Raw genomic sequence first — 20,419 nt, forward strand, 5'->3', positions numbered from 1 at the left:
GAGGATTCCCGGGCCTGTAATAGACTTTTGAGCATTTTCCGAAGAATTCCTCATTGCCACCCGGATCAGCGTTTTAGAGAGTAAGTGCTCACATGCCCGGAGATTCCTTGAATGACTCCGTTGTGGGGCCCAAGTTAAACTCACCTAATTGTAATCAAGGCAGTGGCAGTTCATGGCGCGACTGTTACCGTGTGCACCCCACACGGAGCTCTGCCGGGTGTGATTGGTTCCCATCCAGAGCGTTATCATGAGGCTCTGATTGGCTGGGGGGCTAGCTGCTTCCAACCAAGGCAAATGATTCGTAGGTCTCGCTGATCTGGGGCGAAGTCCCAGGAGAACGTCTGCCCTCCTCTTGATTTCCCCAGACAATTAATCCCTGACGACCTGCAGCGAGGAGCAGCCGTTCCAGGACCGACACGAATCATACGGTCTGCGGGAAGTAGCTGAGTAAGGAGGATTAATCAGTACGTAATAAGGATGGAGGCTCGATCTGGGGATCCAATCAGCGGAGCGGGTCTTATCTGTGACAATTTCAAAGTCATAATTAGGATCCAAACGGCAATTCTGTTACGAGAGCAAAAAGGCGATCGTCTGGGTCAAGTCGGCTCGAGTCCATACAAGTGCATTCTATATCGATGTCATCATTTCCTATTCTCTCTGGTTTCTTGTTCATCCATTTCTCTTTCCCTTTCACGACGACTACGTCCTGGATTGATCTAAACTGCTCCCCAGATAGGAATGACGGAGCGTACGACCCGGCATCTTATCCTACTACAGTCTCTCGCGGGTTCATCTGCTTGAGCTATATAGGATCGTCGGAGATAACTGATAAGATATTATCATTATCTCGTGTGTCTCCCCTGCCTCACCTGCTTTCCTTATCTATATACCACCTACAGATCAACGAATAGCAACTGATGATTTCCAATTCTAGTTCCCAATCATAATACCCCATTTATACTCGGTTCTGTCAGATTGCGGAGGCCCCAGACTTATCCCTTTACGTGACAAGATTCGCGTATCTACTTTTTTTTTTTTTTTATCTCCGCCGTATCTACTGCCCACTTTTCCCTTTATCTCCCCGGTTTCTCCCTTTCCCCATGGCCACCGTTATTACCATTCAGCCTTCAACGACGGCTAGCCCAGCTGCCTCGCCCTATACCCAAAGCCACCATTCCCCGGACCTACGCCGCAGACCCCAATCGATCTCCACACCTGCCCTTTCCCCATCGCCCATCAATTCGTCCCTACCCCGTGTCCGGGATGGAGCCAGCTGTGACGCCTGCCTCCGTAGAAAGAGTCGTTGCGCTATGAACGACATGGTCAACAAATGCTATTCGTGCGACTTTCATCGCCAGGATTGCACTTTTACCTTAACGGCCGGGGACGGCCCCACTAAGAAAAGAAAGCTATCCGAGTCGGCTCGGGACGATTCTGCCAAACGGTATGCCGATGCTGAGTCTCCAGTCGAATTGCAGTGGAGATGGAAGAACTGACTCTGATGATACCAGGCCTTCTACTGTCCAGTCTATTTCCACTGAAGAAGTTGCTCGCCCCGGCCATTGTCACACCATGATTCGCCCAGGCTTCTTCAACCAGTCGACCCAACATATTGGCATGACCACAGAATTGGAACCCGCACTATTGGAGTTCTTGCCGCTGGATGAATATGACGAATTCTCAGTCTCCACCTCTCGCATTCGGAGGTGCGCGGACGACCGCACTTTTATGCGTGTCGTTAATACCGTTCCCGTTGGTGACTCGCAGGCCGTGTCACTAGATGCCATTGAGAGCCTGGTTGCTCCCTATGGATCCACCCTGATCGAGAAGTTTTTCGAGCACGTGCACCCGTCTTTTCCGATTTTGATGGAGGATGCTTTCCGTCAGTCATATCGCGAGCGTCGTCAACTATCGCCATTGCTATTGGCGGCAGTGTACGTATTGACATTGAAGTTTGTGGATGTCGGTGCCTCCTCGCAGAGACGACCGGATTCTGCTCGATTGGAGAGTGCAGCGTTGAAATTGCTACTCGATTCATTGCCCTTCCCCAGTATCTCGACGATTCAAGCGGGTCTGTTGTTAACACAGAAGTCGACACTGGCCACTTCCTCGCTGAACGGCCAGTTGGTGACAGCTGGGTTCGAGCTGGGTCTGCACCAAGACTGCACGGCTTGGCGAATGAAGACATGGGAAAAGGGTCTGCGCAAACGTCTTGCCTGGGCCCTATACATGCAAGACAAGTGGTCCGCACTCGTGCACGGCCGCCCCTCACACATTTTCGCGTTCAACTGGACTGTCAAGGATCTTGTGGAGCAGGACTTCTCAGATGCCTTCCTGTCTGGTACCCACTCCGCACACGACGAAGCCGCAGTCGGACATGGACCCCTTCTTTTCTGCCATATGGTGGCCCTGACGACCATCCTCTCCGACATCCTAGACCGTTTCTATACCCTACAAGCAGCGGAAGACTTCCATGCCGCAGGAAACCAGCGCACGCGAATTATCCTGGAAAAAGCCAAACCAGCCCAAATCCGACTGAAAGACTGGTTCTCTTCACTCCCAGCGGCACTGAAAATGGAATCTGGCAGCGGTGAATTAGTCGAAACAATCACAGACGAACACGCCCGAAACGGCGCCCTCCACCTCGCATACTTCGCCACTGAAATCACCCTCCACCGCTGCATCGTTCGTTCCCTCGCCACAGACGGAACGGATTCCTACCTCGCACACATCTGTCGCTCGGCAGCAAAGACCCGACTTATCTCGGCAATGGATTTCGTTAACCGACTGCGTCCCGCCCATCTACGCTCTTTCTGGCCTGCATCAGCACGTACGAACTTCTCCCTTATCGGTTCCTTCGGCATGTTGCTCCGAATCACCGCGCCAACAACCGAGGAATCGGAGTTCTACCGCGTCCGGTTATGCGAGTACAGATGGACGCTAAGCGTCAGCCACAAGAACGCCGAGTTCATGGGCTTCGCATTAGAGAGTTTGGACAACGCTACTGCGCTCGATAAGCACGTACCTGCGAAACCGACTATCGATGAGCTTATGGCTTCCAGTAAGCAGACGAGATTGCCGCCCATGCATGCTGCTACCTATGATGAGGCTATGGGTGATCCAGACGGAATTCCTGGTGGAACGGGTGCTTCTTCGTCGGTTATATCTGGCTTGGCTTCTCCTGCTACTTCTGTCAGTGATATGGATGAGAACGAAACTTCTATGATGTGACCTTGAACTACACCACCTACCTTATACCTCTACTCTACCTCTCGACATACACCTACACACACCTCTACCTCACGACATATTTCCCGGCGTTCCAAGGATTCTCAGTTCGAAGCGCATAACTGATTTTGATTGATTTTATTTGAATTTGAATTTGCTTGCATGTACGCCCCAAAGGGGCTTTGACATGATGGATACGTTGAACTTGCTTGGAATTACCCTACTCGCTGGACAGGACTTGATTTGAATTTAGGCACGGAAAGGATTGGAATTGATCTTATGTATATAGATACTCCCGGCTGGGACGCATAGATCGGACGAAATGAATAATGATTGGATATATTAATCCCGCTATATCGTAGTCCCGATCCCCAAACTAGAAAAGAGAAAACTCCTGTCCCCCGAACGCAAAATCCTCCAATATAGAAGGATCAACCAAATTAGCCAACATCTCCGCCCTCGTCCGATCAGACTGCTGATCCTGACTAAACAGCGAGAGAAAGAAATCGTCATCGGGCTGCAATCCAGATCCCTGTGCTTGCCCCTCCGTCAGAAGCTCTGAAGCCCCCAGAGAAATCTCCGGCACAGCAAACCCATCCTGCGCATGCGAACCAGACGTAAGTGACGGGCCGTCCAACGCAGGATACCGTGTAGGCATTTGAGTCATTTGCGACCTTCTACGCGCAAGACATGTCCGCGCAACATCCAGAACCTCACGTAGCATTTCTGCGCAGCGCCGGGCTACGATAATATCGTCCATGGATGAGAAGATCTCGAGAGATTTCTCGACGTCTTCAAGGAGTTCTTCATCTGGTAGGCCGGGGAAATTTGAGAGGATTAGGTGGAGGAGGATCATTGAGCCGTAGAGGGCATAGGTCGTGTTGTACCACCTTTAGATCAGTGTTATTATCAGGTCTGTATTTGCTTCTTGTGCTTATGCATAGGTGTTGATATGGGCTTACCAGGTGCGAATATAAATACGATGCATAAAAGACTCGTACTGCATTTTTATGCTCATGCGTGCTGCTTCGAGACACATATGCAGATGTTGTCTGAACTCACACGATTCAGCATTTGTAGTTGATGCGACGAGGAATGGTTTATGGATTAGGATTCGGGTATTGTAGTATCCTGTTATTGTTAGACTTTGTCTCAGTAGAGAGGGAGGGACTGACTCAGTCTTAGTACGAGCTTTTGTTTAAAGGCCCATTCCGGGTCGCTGAGTGGATGTGCATCTAGATTTAGGAATGCTGGGATATTAGATTTCCACTCCTGTAGTCTTGCGTCGAGAGACATTGCTAGACTGGATTTCTCGCTGAGAGATCGTTGTGTTGAGTGGTAGAGTTGGTGGGATGCTTCGGACATGATTTGGGCTAGAGAGACCATGACTGGAATTATGGCTACGTCGTTGTCTTCAGCGTCGGGATCGAGGCCTCCAAAGTGGATCTGGATCTTGTTAATACATAGCATGACGGCAGATGGGGTGAGGTTCATGCCTTGAGTTTGGGGAGAGAGACTTGGTAGTAGGTTAGCTCTTTCATGCTGTCTAGGCGACCTGATGAGCAGCACATTTCTCTGTCGGGAGTTAGGATAATAGAGACATGGCAAGATCATGAGCGCTTACATCTCATGTGAGTAGATACACCACCATGTACGCTTTGCCTCTCGCCGCCGACTAGGTGGTAGCGAGGACATACTTGAAGCAAGTCCAATCGCCGCTGCTGTTCGAACAGCCATCCCACTATACATATAACAGCTATGAGGCTGCAGAGAATTTTGACGGAAAACACTCTATTCAATAAGTACTTGAATGGTTCTGCTTAGGGATAGACATACCAAAAGCAGCAATGCCTGAGCCGTCTCCAGGCAACTACTCTCAAACAAATCACCCAGAGCGACTTTCGCAATCCCAAAATAGAATTTAGCAAAATCCAACGCCGAGAAATGGGTTGCTGGTGCTGTTCTGTCCGGGTCTGTAGACTGCTGATAGAAATGATCCAGCAGAGCGGTCTCATTCGGACTCGCATTGATAGCACCCAGTGCAACAACGGCAAAGTACAGTCCTGAAAATTTAGTGGTGCCTCGAAAAAGTCCGGCTCGTCGGGATATGGGCCATGCTTCGCGCTCGCAGCGTCGCATGAAGGCGCCTTTTGATAAAATCGGGTGGATGTAGTGCTTATTTGTGAAGTAGCTGCCGATGAAGATTTTCTCGATTTCCAATTGTGCACCGTCTGTGATCTGGGCGAACAGTGCGGGTAGACCGGCATTTTCTTGGACTATTCCTTGGTATTAGGTGTCATGTTTGGAGAACGGTGCTGGAAAACTTACAATTGATAGGGCCCGCCGTGCTCCTCGGCGCATTTGCATGCGAGGAACTTTTGTGCGAGCTTTCTGTGCTGTCATAGGATTGCGGTGACGGATAACCTGTGTAGTCCGCATTGTAAAGTAAGTTCACGATAGAAAGCTGCGATTTTCCAGAGGTGGATCTGTTTTCAGGCGAGGACGGCTGTGGCCTGTTTGCCGTCTTCGCTGCAATGTCCTGACTACCGACTGGTTCACGCCCTTCCGATTGGTTCTGGGCTCTTGCGAAGAGGTTACCGAGGAACGCTAGATTTGATGAATTTCCATAGAACTCAGTTCCCTTTGTATGGAGATTCACTCCACTGAGGCCATCTCTGCCTGCGGCGTCCCCGAGCTCTGAAGACGCTGAGCGGGGCGTTAGCTTCGAGTTCCATGTCTAGTAATGATGGGCCTTACAAGATTCGTCATCATCATGTTCAGTTGCTGTGGTTGGGGTCTCAGGAGTTGTTCCCAGAGGCCCGGTGGGGTAAAAAGCCCGTGGTGCTTCTCTCATTAGTGTGGGTGAACCTACCGCCCTGGAGGTCGAGTGGTTCATATTTCGGTTCTCATAATTAAAGGCATTTGGAATGGCACTGCTTTGGGCCAATCCCGGTCCTGGCCAGGGTGAAGAGTGTATCACATTATCACGGCTGTGTGACTGTCAGAAGATAATCCAATCCGATCCGAAAATGCCTTCAACGATAGCGGAGCCTAAGATGCTTACCTTTCCTGCGGGGCTCTAGCGGCTCGTTTTCTTTGAGCATGGGGATCCCTAGCAGTTCCCCGGCCTCCGGATGTACGGTAGACACAGTTAAAGGAGTGATCTTAGCTTCGTCAGCGTACTGCCATTCAAGCGGGATCAGAGCAGAAGATGTACATGCGCAATATGAGCATGGTTGAGCTTGATCGCACTGTGATGATCGTCAGTTGATAATGAACAGAGTCTAGATAAGCAGTCCGCATTGGAGGCTTATGCGAAGTGGGGAGTGGAGATAAAGCAAGGACGATACATACCTTAGTCTTGCGAGAACGGCAGGTCTCGCAAGCACGCGACGCTCGCGGCAAACGACGTTGCGAGGGCAATCGTGGCTTAGCCTCGGAAGGGTCCATAGTGCATGGGTCCACGGGGCTCTGTATCAGGAGTTTTGGCCAATCCAACTCCCCATCATGCGATGTTGTAGGAGGAAATGTTGTGGCGGACAATAAGCGCAGAAAATCATCAAACCCGTGTGCCGAACCACCCGCCCTCAAACCTTGAGATTGAACTTATCGCGGGGAACCTGGGGTCTGGGGATATTTATGGCAAGCCAAAGCTTGAAGTTGTTCTCAATTATGTATTTTACTGATCTTCTTTCTTAATTGGAATTAGCTATCATCGGTTCGGCATGCCGGGACATCGGGATCTATTTCTACTCAAGTGTTACGCTACTGGGGGTATTTCACTTATTAACGTACTCGACTCTTAGACATAAATCTATCTTGGATTGATACGTATCCTTGTGTCAGTCCTAGCAGGTTTTGAACAATTTAAGGGGTTAGAGGTGTCGAGGGCGACATGACATAGTCCATTCCGCCACTTCCCGACGGAAGTTGCAATATCCGTCGGATCATCTACCGATCTCCCGAGATCCACTTTACATCCTCAACCTTGGACTTCGTGTAGCATTTCCGGGGCATATGGGGTGCGGGGAAGATGCAAGTAATTTAGATTGATCCTATTGGTATGCTTGACTACTTCATTATTGGTAGATTGAAAAATGAATATAAATTGGTAATCAAATTCCCCAATAACTGAGTCAACGACACCTTGACTATTGATATCAGATTGGTACTCCCTCTCAAGCTACATTATGTCGGAACCCTCTGCCAATGGTATCGGAGCCGCTGGTCTCAATGGAATTAGCGACCGCACACGAGCCAAATGGGCTGCAGGCTCCCCTGAAGATATCGCAGCTCGACTCCCCCCAATGCTCGACTTGACCATCGAGAATATCACCGAAAATGTGATGCAAATTAACTCAATGTGCGACAACCCTCGAATGATGTATCTCATCACAAAGCTAGTCAAAGCCTCGCACGACTACGTGCGAGACGTGAATCTGCAATTCGACGAGTGGGAGCAAGCTTGGCAGTTCCTCACGCGCGTAAGTATAATCTTTTTCGATCAAGAAGACTAAAATTCACATCTAAATAGGTCGGTCAGATTTCAACCGATGTTCGGCACGAGTTTGTTCTCCTGTCTGATATCCTGGGTATCTCGGCTCTGGTAGACGCGCTATCATACCCTGCCGTCCCAGGCGCGACCGAGTCTTCGGTTTTGGGTCCATTCCACGATGAGGAGGCTCATTGTTTTGAAAACGGGGAATCTATTACTTCCGATGGAACCCCTGGCGAGCCTACTATTGTCCGTGGTTCTGTTCGCGACATCGAAGGCAATTTCGTTCCTAAAGCCCTGATCGATGTTTGGGAGACCGATGGTAACGGAGTATATGACCTCGAGTATGACGGTAGCCAAGACCCGAACTGTCGTGGAAAGATATTTACGGATGCCAAGGGTCAATATCTTTTCAAATGTGTCAAGCCTGTTGCGTACCCGATCTCGAATGATGGCCCGGTCGGAGAGCTCCTGCGCAAGCTGAGGAGACACTGGTACCGACCAGCGCATATGGTTAGTTTGTGCTTAAGCTTTCTTGATCCCGGAGTCTGACTTTCAAATTTTATAGCACTTCATGGTCATGCACCCTGAATACACCAAGTTGATCACGGCACTATATTCCCGGGACAGCAACTTCGTCGAAAGCGATGCTGTTTTCGGCGTCAAGAAAAGTTTGATTGTCGACTATAAATGGTCTGAGGATCTGGAAATTGCCAAGCAGCATAATCTTGTTCCTATGAAGAGAACTGTCGATGGCAAGGAGTCTATGGGCTTTTGGCTGTTGGAGCAGGACTTCGTATTAGTCAAGAAAAGTACTCCTCCTCCTCGCAAGGTCAGGGATGATTAGAGCCAGATTATATACAACAATTCAATTATCGAATGTACAGGAAATGAATATCCATGCTTTGTCTGTATGCCCATGTAACACCCTATCGTGCTGCGGAAACAGCGAGAAGACAGAATAAAAGCTCCTATATGGTGAAAGCATACCCTAATTGATTTTTTTAGGTATCATTCAGCCTTTAACACACAGAGCATGATTTCAATATCAGGAGCTCGGGAATAAGGCCGGCTACCCTTAAGTTTCTCTATCCCCAATCAAAATTTACTTTCCACATTTCTTATGCTACGGTCTATTGCCATCGTCCTTTCGCGGAGTCAGTGGACTGTGTTTATCTCAAACTTCAAGGAGGAGAGGAGAAGTGTTGTGTGTGACGTGTTATTCGTGTTTCAACACCGACGTTGATTCCCGTAATGCTACGAACCCAATCTACTGACTAGACCTGTTAAGGCCAAGAGCAATTCACTCCATAGCCTCCTTTTATCTTTTTCTCCCCCACCATCTCCGTTCATGAACATCTTCCCATTTCAAAAAGAAAACTGCCCGTTATGAATATGCAATCACTAAGGAATCTGGGATTTCCTACATTGGTAGTTGATCAGCTTGGCCTTGTAGATGTTGAAAAAGCTTTCCACTTCACCAAATCTAATCATACAAACTGGAGCCAGTTTCAGACTCCGTTTCGGATACCTGAGGACTGCAGGTCTTATCTCAGTGATATTGACACCTCGATCTCCAACTCAGATGGATTACATGAGATTTCGTTGCAACAGCGTCTGATTTTCCTTTTTGCTGCTGTCTTTTCTACTGCTCCCGAAGACCCTCGCTTCCCTGGTTTAACCCAAATTCCTATATCGGGCAAATGTCAATTATCACTTCAGCCGATCGCCTACGAGGGGGAAATGTGCCATCTAAAAGGATCCCCTGATCTTTCTCTTTGGTACCAACCATACGCTGGGGAAGAAGGCCTAGACATCAATATTATTATCATGGACACAAAAAAAGGCTAATCTTACTTTAGCGTGCCCCAGGCCCTTGCATATATGGGTCAGCTCTTCCACTCCATTTCCACGTCGGCGCTGATTATCTATCTAGGTATGATTCATAGACAGCGGCGCTACGAGGGCATGGTTGAACATACAATCTTTGGTCTCTTGACGGATCACCACCGCTTCCGTTCACTTCAAATCAATACCAAAGGAAAGGTAACGAATTCCCCATCCACTAGATAAATGACGCTAATTCAAATTAGTGGTCTCAACTAGACTTGGACTATTCTAGTCAACGCCAGGAGATTATCGGCACCCTTGCCTATGTACACAGGCATGCCTCTATACTATCGACCTTGCCTTGCAGTCGTAAACCTAAGAACATCTCGAGATCTCAAGTGACGGGAGGCCTTATCACAACTCCCTGCTTGCGTGGCAAATTGGACAAAACATGTTTCACATTTCAAGCCGATGGCTGCGACTCGGATGATGGTTCTGGTGGTGAATAGGCCTGGTGACTGTATTTGCTTTTCGCTTCAAGATGATATCCAGACCAAAAGTTGTCGCTCTATTCTGAGTAATGGAACTGAACGTTACGTCAATTTCACAATATTTGCTTCCTTTTCGCCCTTTGGAAATCGACGATTACCAACAGCTACAAGATTCCGTTAAAGCATTAGCATTATTGTAGTTACTGTTGATTGGGGTTGTTCTGAGTCTGCTACTAACGAAATCTCCAGTCCTTCATCTCTGCCCTTTCCCTATCTAGCATTGATTGCCATCTCCAAGGTCTTTTGTGTCTGGTCCAGAAGACCCTGGAGCTCCGCCTGTTCAATCCTAGCCCAATCGAGGGCCTGCTTTTTGGTCATGGTGGCTCCTCCATCTGCGAAAGTAATGCTCGGAGGCAGTGGCGTAGTATCTCTTGCCCCCCAAAACCTGCACCACCAAAACTTCTAATGCCACCTTGGCAGTGGATACGTGCCTAAATGTCATTTCTGAGGCTACCCATGGCTTGGACGAAGAGTGCCTCGCATATAGCGGTTTTTAGGGCAACAAAAGAGTAAATTCTGTGGAGCTTCATGGCCATTTGTGCGTTCGCCGCTTAGAACTCATCTTGAAAGTTGGCTCCCGTAGGAGTGATAAATTCATCATTGAATTGAGAAGAGTACCACTCTTGTTGATTGGCGCGACAGCCCGTCACCAGATCGGTTGCTGGGCACTGTGGGTCTAGAATTCGGAGGGAGGATTTCGGGGTCTAGTCCATCTCTAGACATATGTTAGCGTGATGCAGAGCTTCCACTGGACTGAAGAGTTCCACCTCACTGGAGAGTAAGTGATGGAAAAAGGGTCAGTGGAGTTGTGGGGTTGGGAGAAGAATGTTGTGGAAGGAATTTCTAGTTGATTTTCGGAGAAGAGAGTTACGAAGTAGTGAGAAAGTGTACTAGCAAAGAGAAACATGGCGGTTTCATTTTGGTACTATTTACTCCCCATCCATCCGCTCATCCAGCACAAGCCCCTCTCTTGCGCTTGGTTCCTGATCATGATGAGTTTGAGCCGATGACTCCTTCGAGTGCATTGGCGAGAGCAGCATTGCCTTCTTCATCATGAAGACCATCGGCCCAAACACTGTCTCGTACTTATCATTACGCGCTATTATCAGGCGTTCAGACCACTAGGTCAATGTTAGAATAATTTAGTAGGAATAATATGATCAAGAGTAACTTACCCGGGAATAGTTATCGAGTTTCAAAAAAAGGAAGTGAACATCATCACAACAGACTCCGTACACGGTACAGTCATTCTTGCCAAGAAGCTTTCGCCGTCTGTGGACAATCCCTGGATCAAAAAGAATTAGACGATGGATATTTTTCACAGGTGCTGAGGGACTTACCCATGTAGCCGAGGGATTGGGGAAGCCCAGTCATCCCCTTCCCTTCTCCTTTGCTTCCACGATGACCACGTTCACGGCAACATCGTCAATCTCCCCGTACCAGACTGTATAATCTGACTTTCCATTCAGATTCCACTTCTTGCCTTTGTGTTTCACCCCTGAAAGGGAGCACGCGGACTCAGTCTGGAGACTGATTGGTACTGATGCTATGCCCTTGGATGTTGTTGCAACCAGACACGCACTCAAGTGCAAATCGTTGATTTTGAAGCGGATGTTCGCCTCGATCGGCACACTCTTGTTGAGGACGATGTTAATGACTCTTAAATGGCTCACTATATCGATTTTAGTTAACCCGATAAGTCATTTCTTTCTTGATCAGCTTACCAAGCTCGGACGGCAAGGCCAGAGGTAGTACGAGGTTCAATTCATAGTCAACGTCGGTGTACCGAATACCATCAGCATCCTGTAATTTCAAATTCAAGCTCGAGACAGCCAAGCTTGGCATTGCAGGTTCACGCGACTTTTGGTCAAGCTTTCGCGCGAGCTCGAGAATCTCTGGATCCTGGGGTTTGTGCCGGTTGAGAAACCGGCGAAGAATCTCGCGAATCTCGCGGAGGACGCTACTCTCGAAAATGGCACGAGAAAAAAGAGTCAAAAAAAAAAAGAGTCAGACTGGAAATAGTTTGGCAGAGGGAGAAAATTAGAAAGAGGATATAAGCATTAGTGCACAAATAGAGAGCAGGAAAACAAGTGAGAGGAAGTATCTGAGAGGGGACTGAGAGGGAAAAGAGAGGAGACTGACAGAAACAGTCTAGAATGTGGAAGTTGTCGAGAAGAAGAAAGGAAAGAGAGGAAGAAGCCCTGATCTATCAACTTGTCATCGCAGAAAATTCTCATCTCCAGTCGCCGCCATTACCGCCATTGACTGGGGTGTCCTCTGGGATGGCAACTGCCTGTCTACCGTGCTCATGACCAGGCTACACGCGTACGTCAGTGCCACAATTACCAAAAATAGTGTGATTGGACTCAACCAACCCAGGTATCGACTCCAAACACCGAAATATCACTTTCAGCCACCGTACGTGGCCCGCCTGAAGCTAGGTCATCTTCACTTTGCCTCGTTATAAGTAATTTAGATCTTAGAAGAATAGTAAGGAAGAGATTTCTCTGAGTGAATAAAGAATGAGGAAAGGGAAAGCAAATATATGAGCTGAGTCTTGACTTTCGAGCTGCTACAATGGCGACGGTAAGTATTGCCCCTAGTGCTTGTCGGGTAGTAACAATCCAACAACCAACTTTTGGCAAGGCATGTACAATTCAGTATTAAGAGGGCTCGCTTCAAAAAGTCTCACTTTAACCCATGACTATAGAGAACTATTTTGAGAAGACAATTCGATGATCCATATAGCTTTGGTAGCGAAAGAGCGGTTTGAAAGTTGATGTGTAAATGTGAAAGACCCGCCCAGGTAGTCACTAGGCTTTTAAACCCCTTGAACATTATCTGCATATTATTGAGATAAGAGCTTCTTAGATTGCATCTAGAGCTTATTTATAGAGGAAGATATAAAATTATTTAATAGTACCTTCAGGGGTATGTACTAGAATTATGGTGAGTAATACTACACGTAAAAATTAATGTGTTAGTACAAAGGGTGGCGAGATAATTATTAGTGGTTAGAAAACTTAGGGTAGATTTTTATGAAACTTTAAGCAATGTTTCTGCGCGTTAGATGGCTATTAATAACCATGCGTAATTAAGTAGAATTTGCGTAAGACATGGTGATGTGGTGAACTATTTAGTGAACATATATAATTAACGGGGTAGGCCCGAAAACTAATCTGGGAGAATACTTCTGATTAATTATTGTATTAAGGGTGGTGTACATGGTCATATTGAAAGTCATATGGAAGCTCACAATCCAATAAGGCTACAAATCCTCCGGGTAATTATATAGAACTTCTATAGCTTCAAGACATAAGGATTTCTCAGACAACTTCGATTGAAAATAAAGGGTCAAAGGTCCCCAACCTCGGGTCTATCAAAATGTGTGTACAGTATCAAGAATGCCTGGTAACTCTTCATATGGACCTCGGCGAATCGACGGCGGTACGGCACTTCCGGCAGACAAAGAGCTCCTGAATTTCCGACGGATCCGCTTCCTATTGGCTTGCGCTCTAATTCCCGCCACGCTTCACCATAGCCCCAAATATGAGGGTTTAGATTGGTTCTGGAAACCAGATGATGGCTTCGATCCCCGCATCTATCCTTGAACTTACGTCCTCCAAGAATCATTCCGATAATCTTATCGGCGCCTCCGACGGATCCCCGATAACGGATATTCACGGCGATAACGATATCGGTTATCGGAGAGTACGTAGTACACTGAATATAAAGGGAATGGACTTATCGGCCATTATGTGTTTAGACTACTTGAAACTCATGGGAACCTCAAATATCCTATCTATCCTTGTTAGATAATTTCATTCTTGTTATAAGACTTCCCAAACCAAACCGAAACGGCCTGTACGATGACTGAGCACTGGGACCAAAATGCGCTACGGGCGCGCTTCTGTCATGCTCTCTCTGAGATGTACAAGAGTGAAGTCCCTCTCTACGGCGACCTGATAGATGTGGTCTGGGAAGCAGATGCAAAAGCTATTCAATGCAGTCAAAGTTTAGAAGGCAAACAAGTTATCGACCCGGATGATATCTTACCTTCACGACACCGTGTAGAGAGACACGGCGCTATCAGACTAGGAACATCTCAAGAACTGAACACAATCAGACGCATGTTTGCCGTCATGGGAATGTACCCAGTCGGATACTACGACCTAAGTCTAGCTGGATTTCCCATGCACGCCACCGCATTCCGACCAAAAACTCACGATGCTCTCGCCGAACACCCATTCCGTGTTTTCACAACAGTACTGAGAATGGATCTCCTGACAGAACGAACACGTGAGCTGGCACAACAAGCTCTGAAGCGACGAAACATCTTTACGCCGAGACTTCTATCCCTCCTGGATCTTGTCGATACAAAAGGGTCTCTATCTCCGACAGAGTGCATAGAGTTTGTTATGAATGGCCTTGAGACTTTCAGATGGCATTCCAAAGCAACTGTCTCCTTAGAAGAATACCAGATGCTTAAAGCGGAGCACCCTCTTATCGCCGATGTTGTCTCCTTCCCCAGCTCTCATATCAATCACTTGACTCCCCGTACTATCGACATCGATCTAGTGCAGAAACTCATGGTGGACCGCGGAATGCCCGCCAAAGAACGAATCGAAGGTCCTCCCAAACGAGAATGTCCTATTCTTCTTCGGCAAACGAGCTTCAAAGCCCTGGAAGAGACTGTCTACTTCCGTGACACATCGGCCGAATACGTGAAAGGATCCCATACGGCTCGATTTGGTGAAGTGGAGCAACGGGGTTACGCATTGACTCGAGAGGGACGTCAGCTCTACGACCAGATCTTGGACCGAGTCAATGCCGAGGCAGCAAAGAATAAGATCAAAGGCAACGATTACGAAATACTTTTGGAAGATAGATTCAAGGAATTTCCAGATACGTTGCCAGCTTTGCGTGAGCATCATTTGGCATACTTTAGCTATCGGATAACGCCGAAGGGCGAGAGACTGGCGGAAGATGGCGTCGATATTGCCCAATCTGGAAGCTCCTCTGTACCGCTTCAAGAACTTCTAGACCAAGGTGTTTTGAGTTTTGAGCCTCTCACCTATGAAGACTTTTTGCCATTGTCTGCCGGTGGTATTTTTAACTCCAACCTCGGGAATGTGTCGCAGTCAAAACAACTCATCATGAGCGCTGAGCCTGATCTAGACGGCTTCCAGCGCTCCCTGGGATGCCTTATCGCGGATGAATTCCATCTGTACGCTGAAATGCAGGCAAAGTCCTTGGAGCTTTGCAGGGGACAACTTGGATTGGAGAGGATTGAAGTTTAAACATATATAGACCTGGCTGCTGGTCAATCGGACTTTTTGATTTCATGAAGCGTTTTCCTCAACTGCTATTTGTGACATTACATTCCATATCGTACACCCAATAATTCAATGCGAATTTTTATGAACTGGTTGATTACTTCATACGATAGATGATATAACCAAAGCAAATGAACAAATACCAATTACCGGATTTGTGGTCATCAGACAATTTCTGACATCCTGTACATAGGAAGCATCATAGATTCATCTCGGCAGGAAAAGGAAAGATCCGCAAGACAATCACCGGGACAGTGGGGACCGACATCCCTAGCCGTATTTTCCCCGGATTTCCGACTAGCTGCTACTACAAACTACATATCCAATGTAGTAATCACCACTCTTCATAAGACCACAATCCATTGAATTTTCAAAAACAAAATTCTGCTCAAAAGCGACAATACATAACTCGGCCTCCCTTTGCCCTTCGTCCCGACACATACTTAACGACTGGCACATCACCAAATCATTCCGAGCCTTTAATAGATCGCCACATCTAAGCCCCGATACTGGTCCCCGAAACCCCTGTCGCGACCAAGCGCACAATTACCGAATACGTCTGAACAAGAGGAAGACACAGCCGCCAAGTCGCCGAGGAAGAAAGCCGGAAGCGCCCGATGATGCGGCAACCCGAGCCGTATACGCCTATACGATGACGGCAGCACCCGCTCCGGCCGAATGAACGCCGCGTACCAGGGAAATGGAAGGAGGCTCAGCAACTAAGTTATGGCTGCGATCTGTGAATTTTTATCCATGAGATCTTCCCGCTTAACCTTGTTTATTCTTACATTGTATTTAAGTCCAAGGCCTTAGCGAGATGGATAATCGGTATCCAAGATTATCGTTCATGCAGGGTTCTTTTGAAAACGATTTCCTGCATGGATTCCAACCAGACGGAGGTTGATACCACTTGGCATATTTATGTTGGAACTATTGCTACCATTATTCCTGCGACTATTGCAGTCTCTTTGAGATTCGCTGCGAGATATGTCTCTAGTGCTGGATTCTGGTGGGATGATTATACTATTGCGCTGTCGTTGGTGAGCTTTCGTTTTCCTTTTCCAATTCGGTCTGAAGGATGACGTTGTAATTGTTAACACTCATTCCAGGTCGTCAACTGGGTTATGGCAGCTTTGAGATGGGCACAGATTTCACTAGAATATTATGGCCCCGATGGTCATGCCCTGAATCCAGAAAAAGTCCAAGGGTTTGGAAAGGTACGAATATTCACCTTGTTGGTTGCCTGTCCATTTCTAATCATTGGATAGCTTTTCATGGGGATCCAATTGATCTATATCCTCAATGCCGGTCTCACCAAAACTTCTCTTCTACTTCTATACCACCGTATCTTTGGAGTAGTTCGAGGCTTTCGCTGGGCTCTTTGGGCGGCTGGTGCCATTGTGATTGCATGGTGCATCGCTAACACCCTCGGTGTGATTTTCGGATGCTGGCCTATTTCCAAACTCTGGGATCCTAGCCTACCAGGGAGATGCATTAATATTGGGGCATTCGGACGCTGGACTGGCGTTGCCAACCTCCTTATCGATGTCTTGATTCTTTGCCTCCCTTATCCCATGGCGTGGAGATTGCAGACTAGCGTGCGGCAAAAGGTTATTCTGAGTGGTATGTTTCTGATGGGAACTTTGTAAGTTTGCTCAGAGCTTGGGGCCCAACGGTATCTGATTCTGATGATCGGCAGTGTCTGCTTTATATCTGTACTCCGAGTGACAAGTTTTGACTATGACACCCTCGGATATAGCACCTATAAAAACATTGAGCCAGCGACCTGGTCTTCCATCGAGCAATCGGTCGGGATTATTTGTGCTTGTCTGCCTACTCTACGACCTCTTTTTAGGTGGCTATCTGGTAGCTTAAAGAAAGATGCGAAGAATAGAGACAGTGCTTTGTCGGATTTCCCAAAGCAAGCTCCTCTATCTCGCCGGGCGGCACTTGTGGATGAAGAAAACGCGTGGGGACTTGAGGATCCTCCTGTGCAAGAGGAGATTGAGGAGATTGCTGAGAACCGTGACGGACAGGATAGACCATTGTCACAGCAGACTACGGACACCACTACTTCTCAAGACTCTCTACGAGGTCAGCCTGAAGCTCGGCCCGAGTCTTTTGCTTAGCTTTTCCCCTGTACATAATGATAACGAATCAATGATACCACTATTAGAACTGAACCTTGTTTGGAAGCACAATTATATGTAAGATTTGTCAAGAATTCGAATAATTTTTGATAAGATTCAAAGAAAAGATTGATATAGAATACAATGCATGCAAAGGATCAGCCAAATTCCATCTATCTGTACAAATATGCTGCAAAGATATCATTGCATCACATCTCAGGACATGTCACCAAACCATTGGCAAACAACTCCACGACCTCATGACCGGGCCTCAATTTGGGGAGAGTCCTCTGCATCCTCAACCACCACAGCGCCCTCCTTCAACAATTCTTCAGGACTCTTCACCCGCACATCCATCACTCGCATAATAGTATACCGGTGCTTGCTCCGAGCCTGCTTTGTGTGTCTCTGTCTTCGCTTCGTCTTCTCCTTAATGCGCAATGGCTCCGACTCCACACCAATAACACGGACTCGGCACTCGAACAGTCGCTCGTCGATGTGGGGTGAGCCCTTCAAGGTGAAATCACGAGATCCAAGCGCAGAGGCCCGGTTAAATCGCAGGATATCACCGGTCTTCACCTTCGGCATAAGGAACGGCAGACGAACGTGATCGCCCTCTGTTAAGAGGAAAGGCCGGGCGTGCAGCTCGGCAGTAACGTAGTGTGGTTTCTGGCCAACGAGGTGGGGAAGCTGCGCCATAAGGGACTTGGTCACTTCGAGAGGTGCGGTGAATGTGGGAGCAACGGGCTGCTTCGCGAGGGGAATATCATTGCGGAGGATGGTGTTGTTGATGGGGGAGACCTGGGTCTCTGGGATAGAGTCTTGTGCGCGTGGGGTAGCGGACAGAGGTGTTTCGGGATTAACAGATGAGGATTGGGTCTGGGATTGTTGTTGCGCGTTCCGGAGCGATGCCGTTTGGTGAAGGCAAGCTCGTTGCGGAAGGGGAATGGAGGAGATCGAGGGCGCTGACAAGCGCAGATCGGAGGTCAGACTCCGCAATACTGAGCGGGAGAACATGGCTATGAATTTCTTCCCGGTGAAAGACGAATTGCGGGAGAAATTGGAATCTTGGTGGTTTGGGTTGCTAGAGCGGCTTCCTATTTCGAGAAAATCAGATGCTGCGTTTGTGGCCGCTTCGCCGCCCGTATAGTCACGTGTAGTGTGCTAAAATGAATCAAAGATTGAACTCTTAATTTGCAAGACTTGACATATAAAAGAAGATGTGACACTTATTAGGGAGTTGAATACAATTCAAATGTCTTTTTCTGGTTAAAAATTCGTTAATTAGAATTGTAAATTGTAATTGATCAGTCTTAGACTTCCTGTTCTGGCAGATGTTGATAAGAGTGTCACGTGGATCGCTATCTTTGCCGCCGAAACAACTTTTTCGGTTGCGATTAGATCTTGCAGTCCAAACCACATCTAACACCCCACCTTCTGTGCTCATTCTGTATTCATCATGGTTAGTCCTTGAATCAAAACCCACATGCTCTTCAATTTGAGTAACTTAGCTAACCACTTTTCTCAACCAACAGCCTCAGAACGAGTCCGTACCCTCCCCGCCAACCACCCGATAAAAGTCACAGCTAACCCACATAAAACAGGTACATCGAACGCTGGCAAAAGCAGCACGGTAAGCGTCTCGATCACGATGAGCGCGTCCGCAAGCGTCAGGCTCGTGAGGGCCACAAGGCCTCCTACGATGCCCAGAACCTCACCGGTCTGAGAGCCAAGCTGTACCAGCAGAAGCGTCACAAGGAGAAGATCCAGATGAAGAAGCGCATCAAGGCACAGGAGGAGAAGAACGTCAAATCCGCTGCTCCCGACGAGCCTTCCAAGACTCCTTTGCCCCAGTACCTGCTCGACCGTTCGCAGGCTACCAATGCCAAGGCTTTGTCCAGTGCTATCAAGGATAAGCGTTCGGAAAAGGCTGCTAAGTTTGCTGTCCCCCTGCCTAAGGTTAAGGGTATCAGTGAGGAGGAGATGTTCAAGGTTATCAACACCGGAAAGAAGACTCACAAGAAGTCGTGGAAGCGTATGATTACCAAGCCTACTTTTGTTGGTAACGACTTCACTCGTCGGCCCGTCAAGTACGAGCGATTCATTCGGCCTATGGGTCTTCGTTACAAGAAGGCCAATGTCACTCAGTATGTTTCTTCTTCATTGGCACTTTCGGTGTTGGATTTGGACCAGTCAATGCTAACAATGACTTTTCCAGCCCCGAACTGGGCGTCACTGTCCAGCTTCCCATCCTTTCGGTCAAGAAGAACCCCTCCAACCCCTTATATACTCAACTTGGTGTCCTGACCAAGGGTACCATTATCGAGGTCAATGTCTCCGAGTTGGGTCTCGTCACTACCTCCGGTAAGGTTGTTTGGGGTAAATGGGCCCAGATTACCAATGTGTAAGTTCCTCCTCGGTACACGATATATACATGCTGGAGCGCATACTAATCAATGCCACTACAGTCCCGAGAATGACGGCTGTGTCAATGCGTAAGTGATTGTCGATTCTATCAGGCCTCGAACGGTTACTAACTACCTCATAGTGTTCTTCTTGTCTAAAATTGTCGCCCTTGAACCGGCATTCCTTTGTTCATCACTCCTGGCAGACAGCAGTCTGTCTTCGATACCACCGTGTCCTGGGCACTACTATTGATTATTGAGGTTCATACGGTTGACGTAGACCATGCTATTACTCTGGTGTTTCTGGCGCATTTTCTCATTATCTGGTCTTTGAACGAAAAGTATGCATGCTTTGGTTTGCCATGCATTAGATAGACCAAATAGTTACACATTCATGCAATTATTTCATGATGAGAGAGATACAGATTTTCATACATAACGTACG

The 20,419-nt window shown here is 47.7% G+C and overlaps 9 protein-coding genes across 9 annotated transcripts; 6 read left to right on the top strand and 3 right to left on the bottom strand.

Annotated features, from left to right (window-relative positions):
- Positions 1–1,100: 1,100 nt before the first annotated feature.
- On the top strand, positions 1,101–3,231 carry N7484_007117 (putative C6 transcription factor (OTam); the record flags this gene model as incomplete). Its single annotated transcript, XM_057117504.1, has 2 exons — positions 1,101–1,444; positions 1,512–3,231. 2 exons carry the CDS (start codon positions 1,101–1,103, stop codon positions 3,229–3,231), a joined length of 2,064 nt encoding a protein of 687 aa, XP_056970539.1.
- A 373-nt stretch (positions 3,232–3,604) lies between these two features.
- On the bottom strand, positions 3,605–6,678 carry N7484_007118 (Zn(II)2Cys6 transcription factor; the record flags this gene model as incomplete). Its single annotated transcript, XM_057117505.1, has 7 exons — positions 3,605–4,118; positions 4,191–4,359; positions 4,404–4,803; positions 5,065–5,504; positions 5,557–5,934; positions 6,293–6,479; positions 6,583–6,678. 7 exons carry the CDS (start codon positions 6,676–6,678, stop codon positions 3,605–3,607), a joined length of 2,184 nt encoding a protein of 727 aa, XP_056970540.1.
- A 740-nt stretch (positions 6,679–7,418) lies between these two features.
- Positions 7,419–8,570, top strand: N7484_007119 (uncharacterized protein; the record flags this gene model as incomplete). The annotated part of the gene is made up of 3 exons (XM_057117506.1): positions 7,419–7,712; positions 7,763–8,236; positions 8,292–8,570. 3 exons carry the CDS (start codon positions 7,419–7,421, stop codon positions 8,568–8,570), a joined length of 1,047 nt encoding a protein of 348 aa, XP_056970541.1.
- A 2,463-nt stretch (positions 8,571–11,033) lies between these two features.
- N7484_007120 (uncharacterized protein) lies at positions 11,034–11,949 on the bottom strand (the record flags this gene model as incomplete). The annotated part of the gene is made up of 5 exons (XM_057117507.1): positions 11,034–11,225; positions 11,280–11,389; positions 11,445–11,497; positions 11,545–11,776; positions 11,829–11,949. 5 exons carry the CDS (start codon positions 11,947–11,949, stop codon positions 11,034–11,036), a joined length of 708 nt encoding a protein of 235 aa, XP_056970542.1.
- A 1,559-nt stretch (positions 11,950–13,508) lies between these two features.
- Positions 13,509–13,715, top strand: N7484_007121 (uncharacterized protein; the record flags this gene model as incomplete). Its single annotated transcript, XM_057117508.1, has 1 exon — positions 13,509–13,715. The coding sequence occupies one exon, from the start codon at positions 13,509–13,511 to the stop codon at positions 13,713–13,715; it is 207 nt and encodes a 68-aa protein (XP_056970543.1).
- Positions 13,716–13,973: 258 nt separating this feature from the next.
- On the top strand, positions 13,974–15,404 carry N7484_007122 (VOC family protein; the record flags this gene model as incomplete). Its single annotated transcript, XM_057117509.1, has 1 exon — positions 13,974–15,404. One exon carries the CDS (start codon positions 13,974–13,976, stop codon positions 15,402–15,404), a length of 1,431 nt encoding a protein of 476 aa, XP_056970544.1.
- Positions 15,405–16,318: 914 nt separating this feature from the next.
- On the top strand, positions 16,319–17,569 carry N7484_007123 (uncharacterized protein; the record flags this gene model as incomplete). The annotated part of the gene is made up of 4 exons (XM_057117510.1): positions 16,319–16,480; positions 16,550–16,657; positions 16,709–17,085; positions 17,296–17,569. The coding sequence occupies 4 exons, from the start codon at positions 16,319–16,321 to the stop codon at positions 17,567–17,569; spliced, it is 921 nt and encodes a 306-aa protein (XP_056970545.1).
- Positions 17,570–17,827: 258 nt separating this feature from the next.
- Positions 17,828–18,586, bottom strand: N7484_007124 (mitochondrial 54S ribosomal protein bL21m; the record flags this gene model as incomplete). Its single annotated transcript, XM_057117511.1, has 1 exon — positions 17,828–18,586. One exon carries the CDS (start codon positions 18,584–18,586, stop codon positions 17,828–17,830), a length of 759 nt encoding a protein of 252 aa, XP_056970546.1.
- Positions 18,587–19,028: 442 nt separating this feature from the next.
- N7484_007125 (rRNA-processing protein NSA2) lies at positions 19,029–20,133 on the top strand (the record flags this gene model as incomplete). The annotated part of the gene is made up of 6 exons (XM_057117512.1): positions 19,029–19,031; positions 19,105–19,115; positions 19,174–19,716; positions 19,788–19,973; positions 20,038–20,064; positions 20,118–20,133. The coding sequence occupies 6 exons, from the start codon at positions 19,029–19,031 to the stop codon at positions 20,131–20,133; spliced, it is 786 nt and encodes a 261-aa protein (XP_056970547.1).
- Between the last annotated feature and the right edge of the window lie 286 nt (positions 20,134–20,419).

Source organism: Penicillium longicatenatum (assembly GCF_028827895.1).
Source record: "Penicillium longicatenatum strain IBT 33135 chromosome Unknown contig_4_segment0_segment0, whole genome shotgun sequence".
NCBI classification, from domain to species: Eukaryota; Fungi; Ascomycota; class Eurotiomycetes; order Eurotiales; family Aspergillaceae; genus Penicillium; species Penicillium longicatenatum.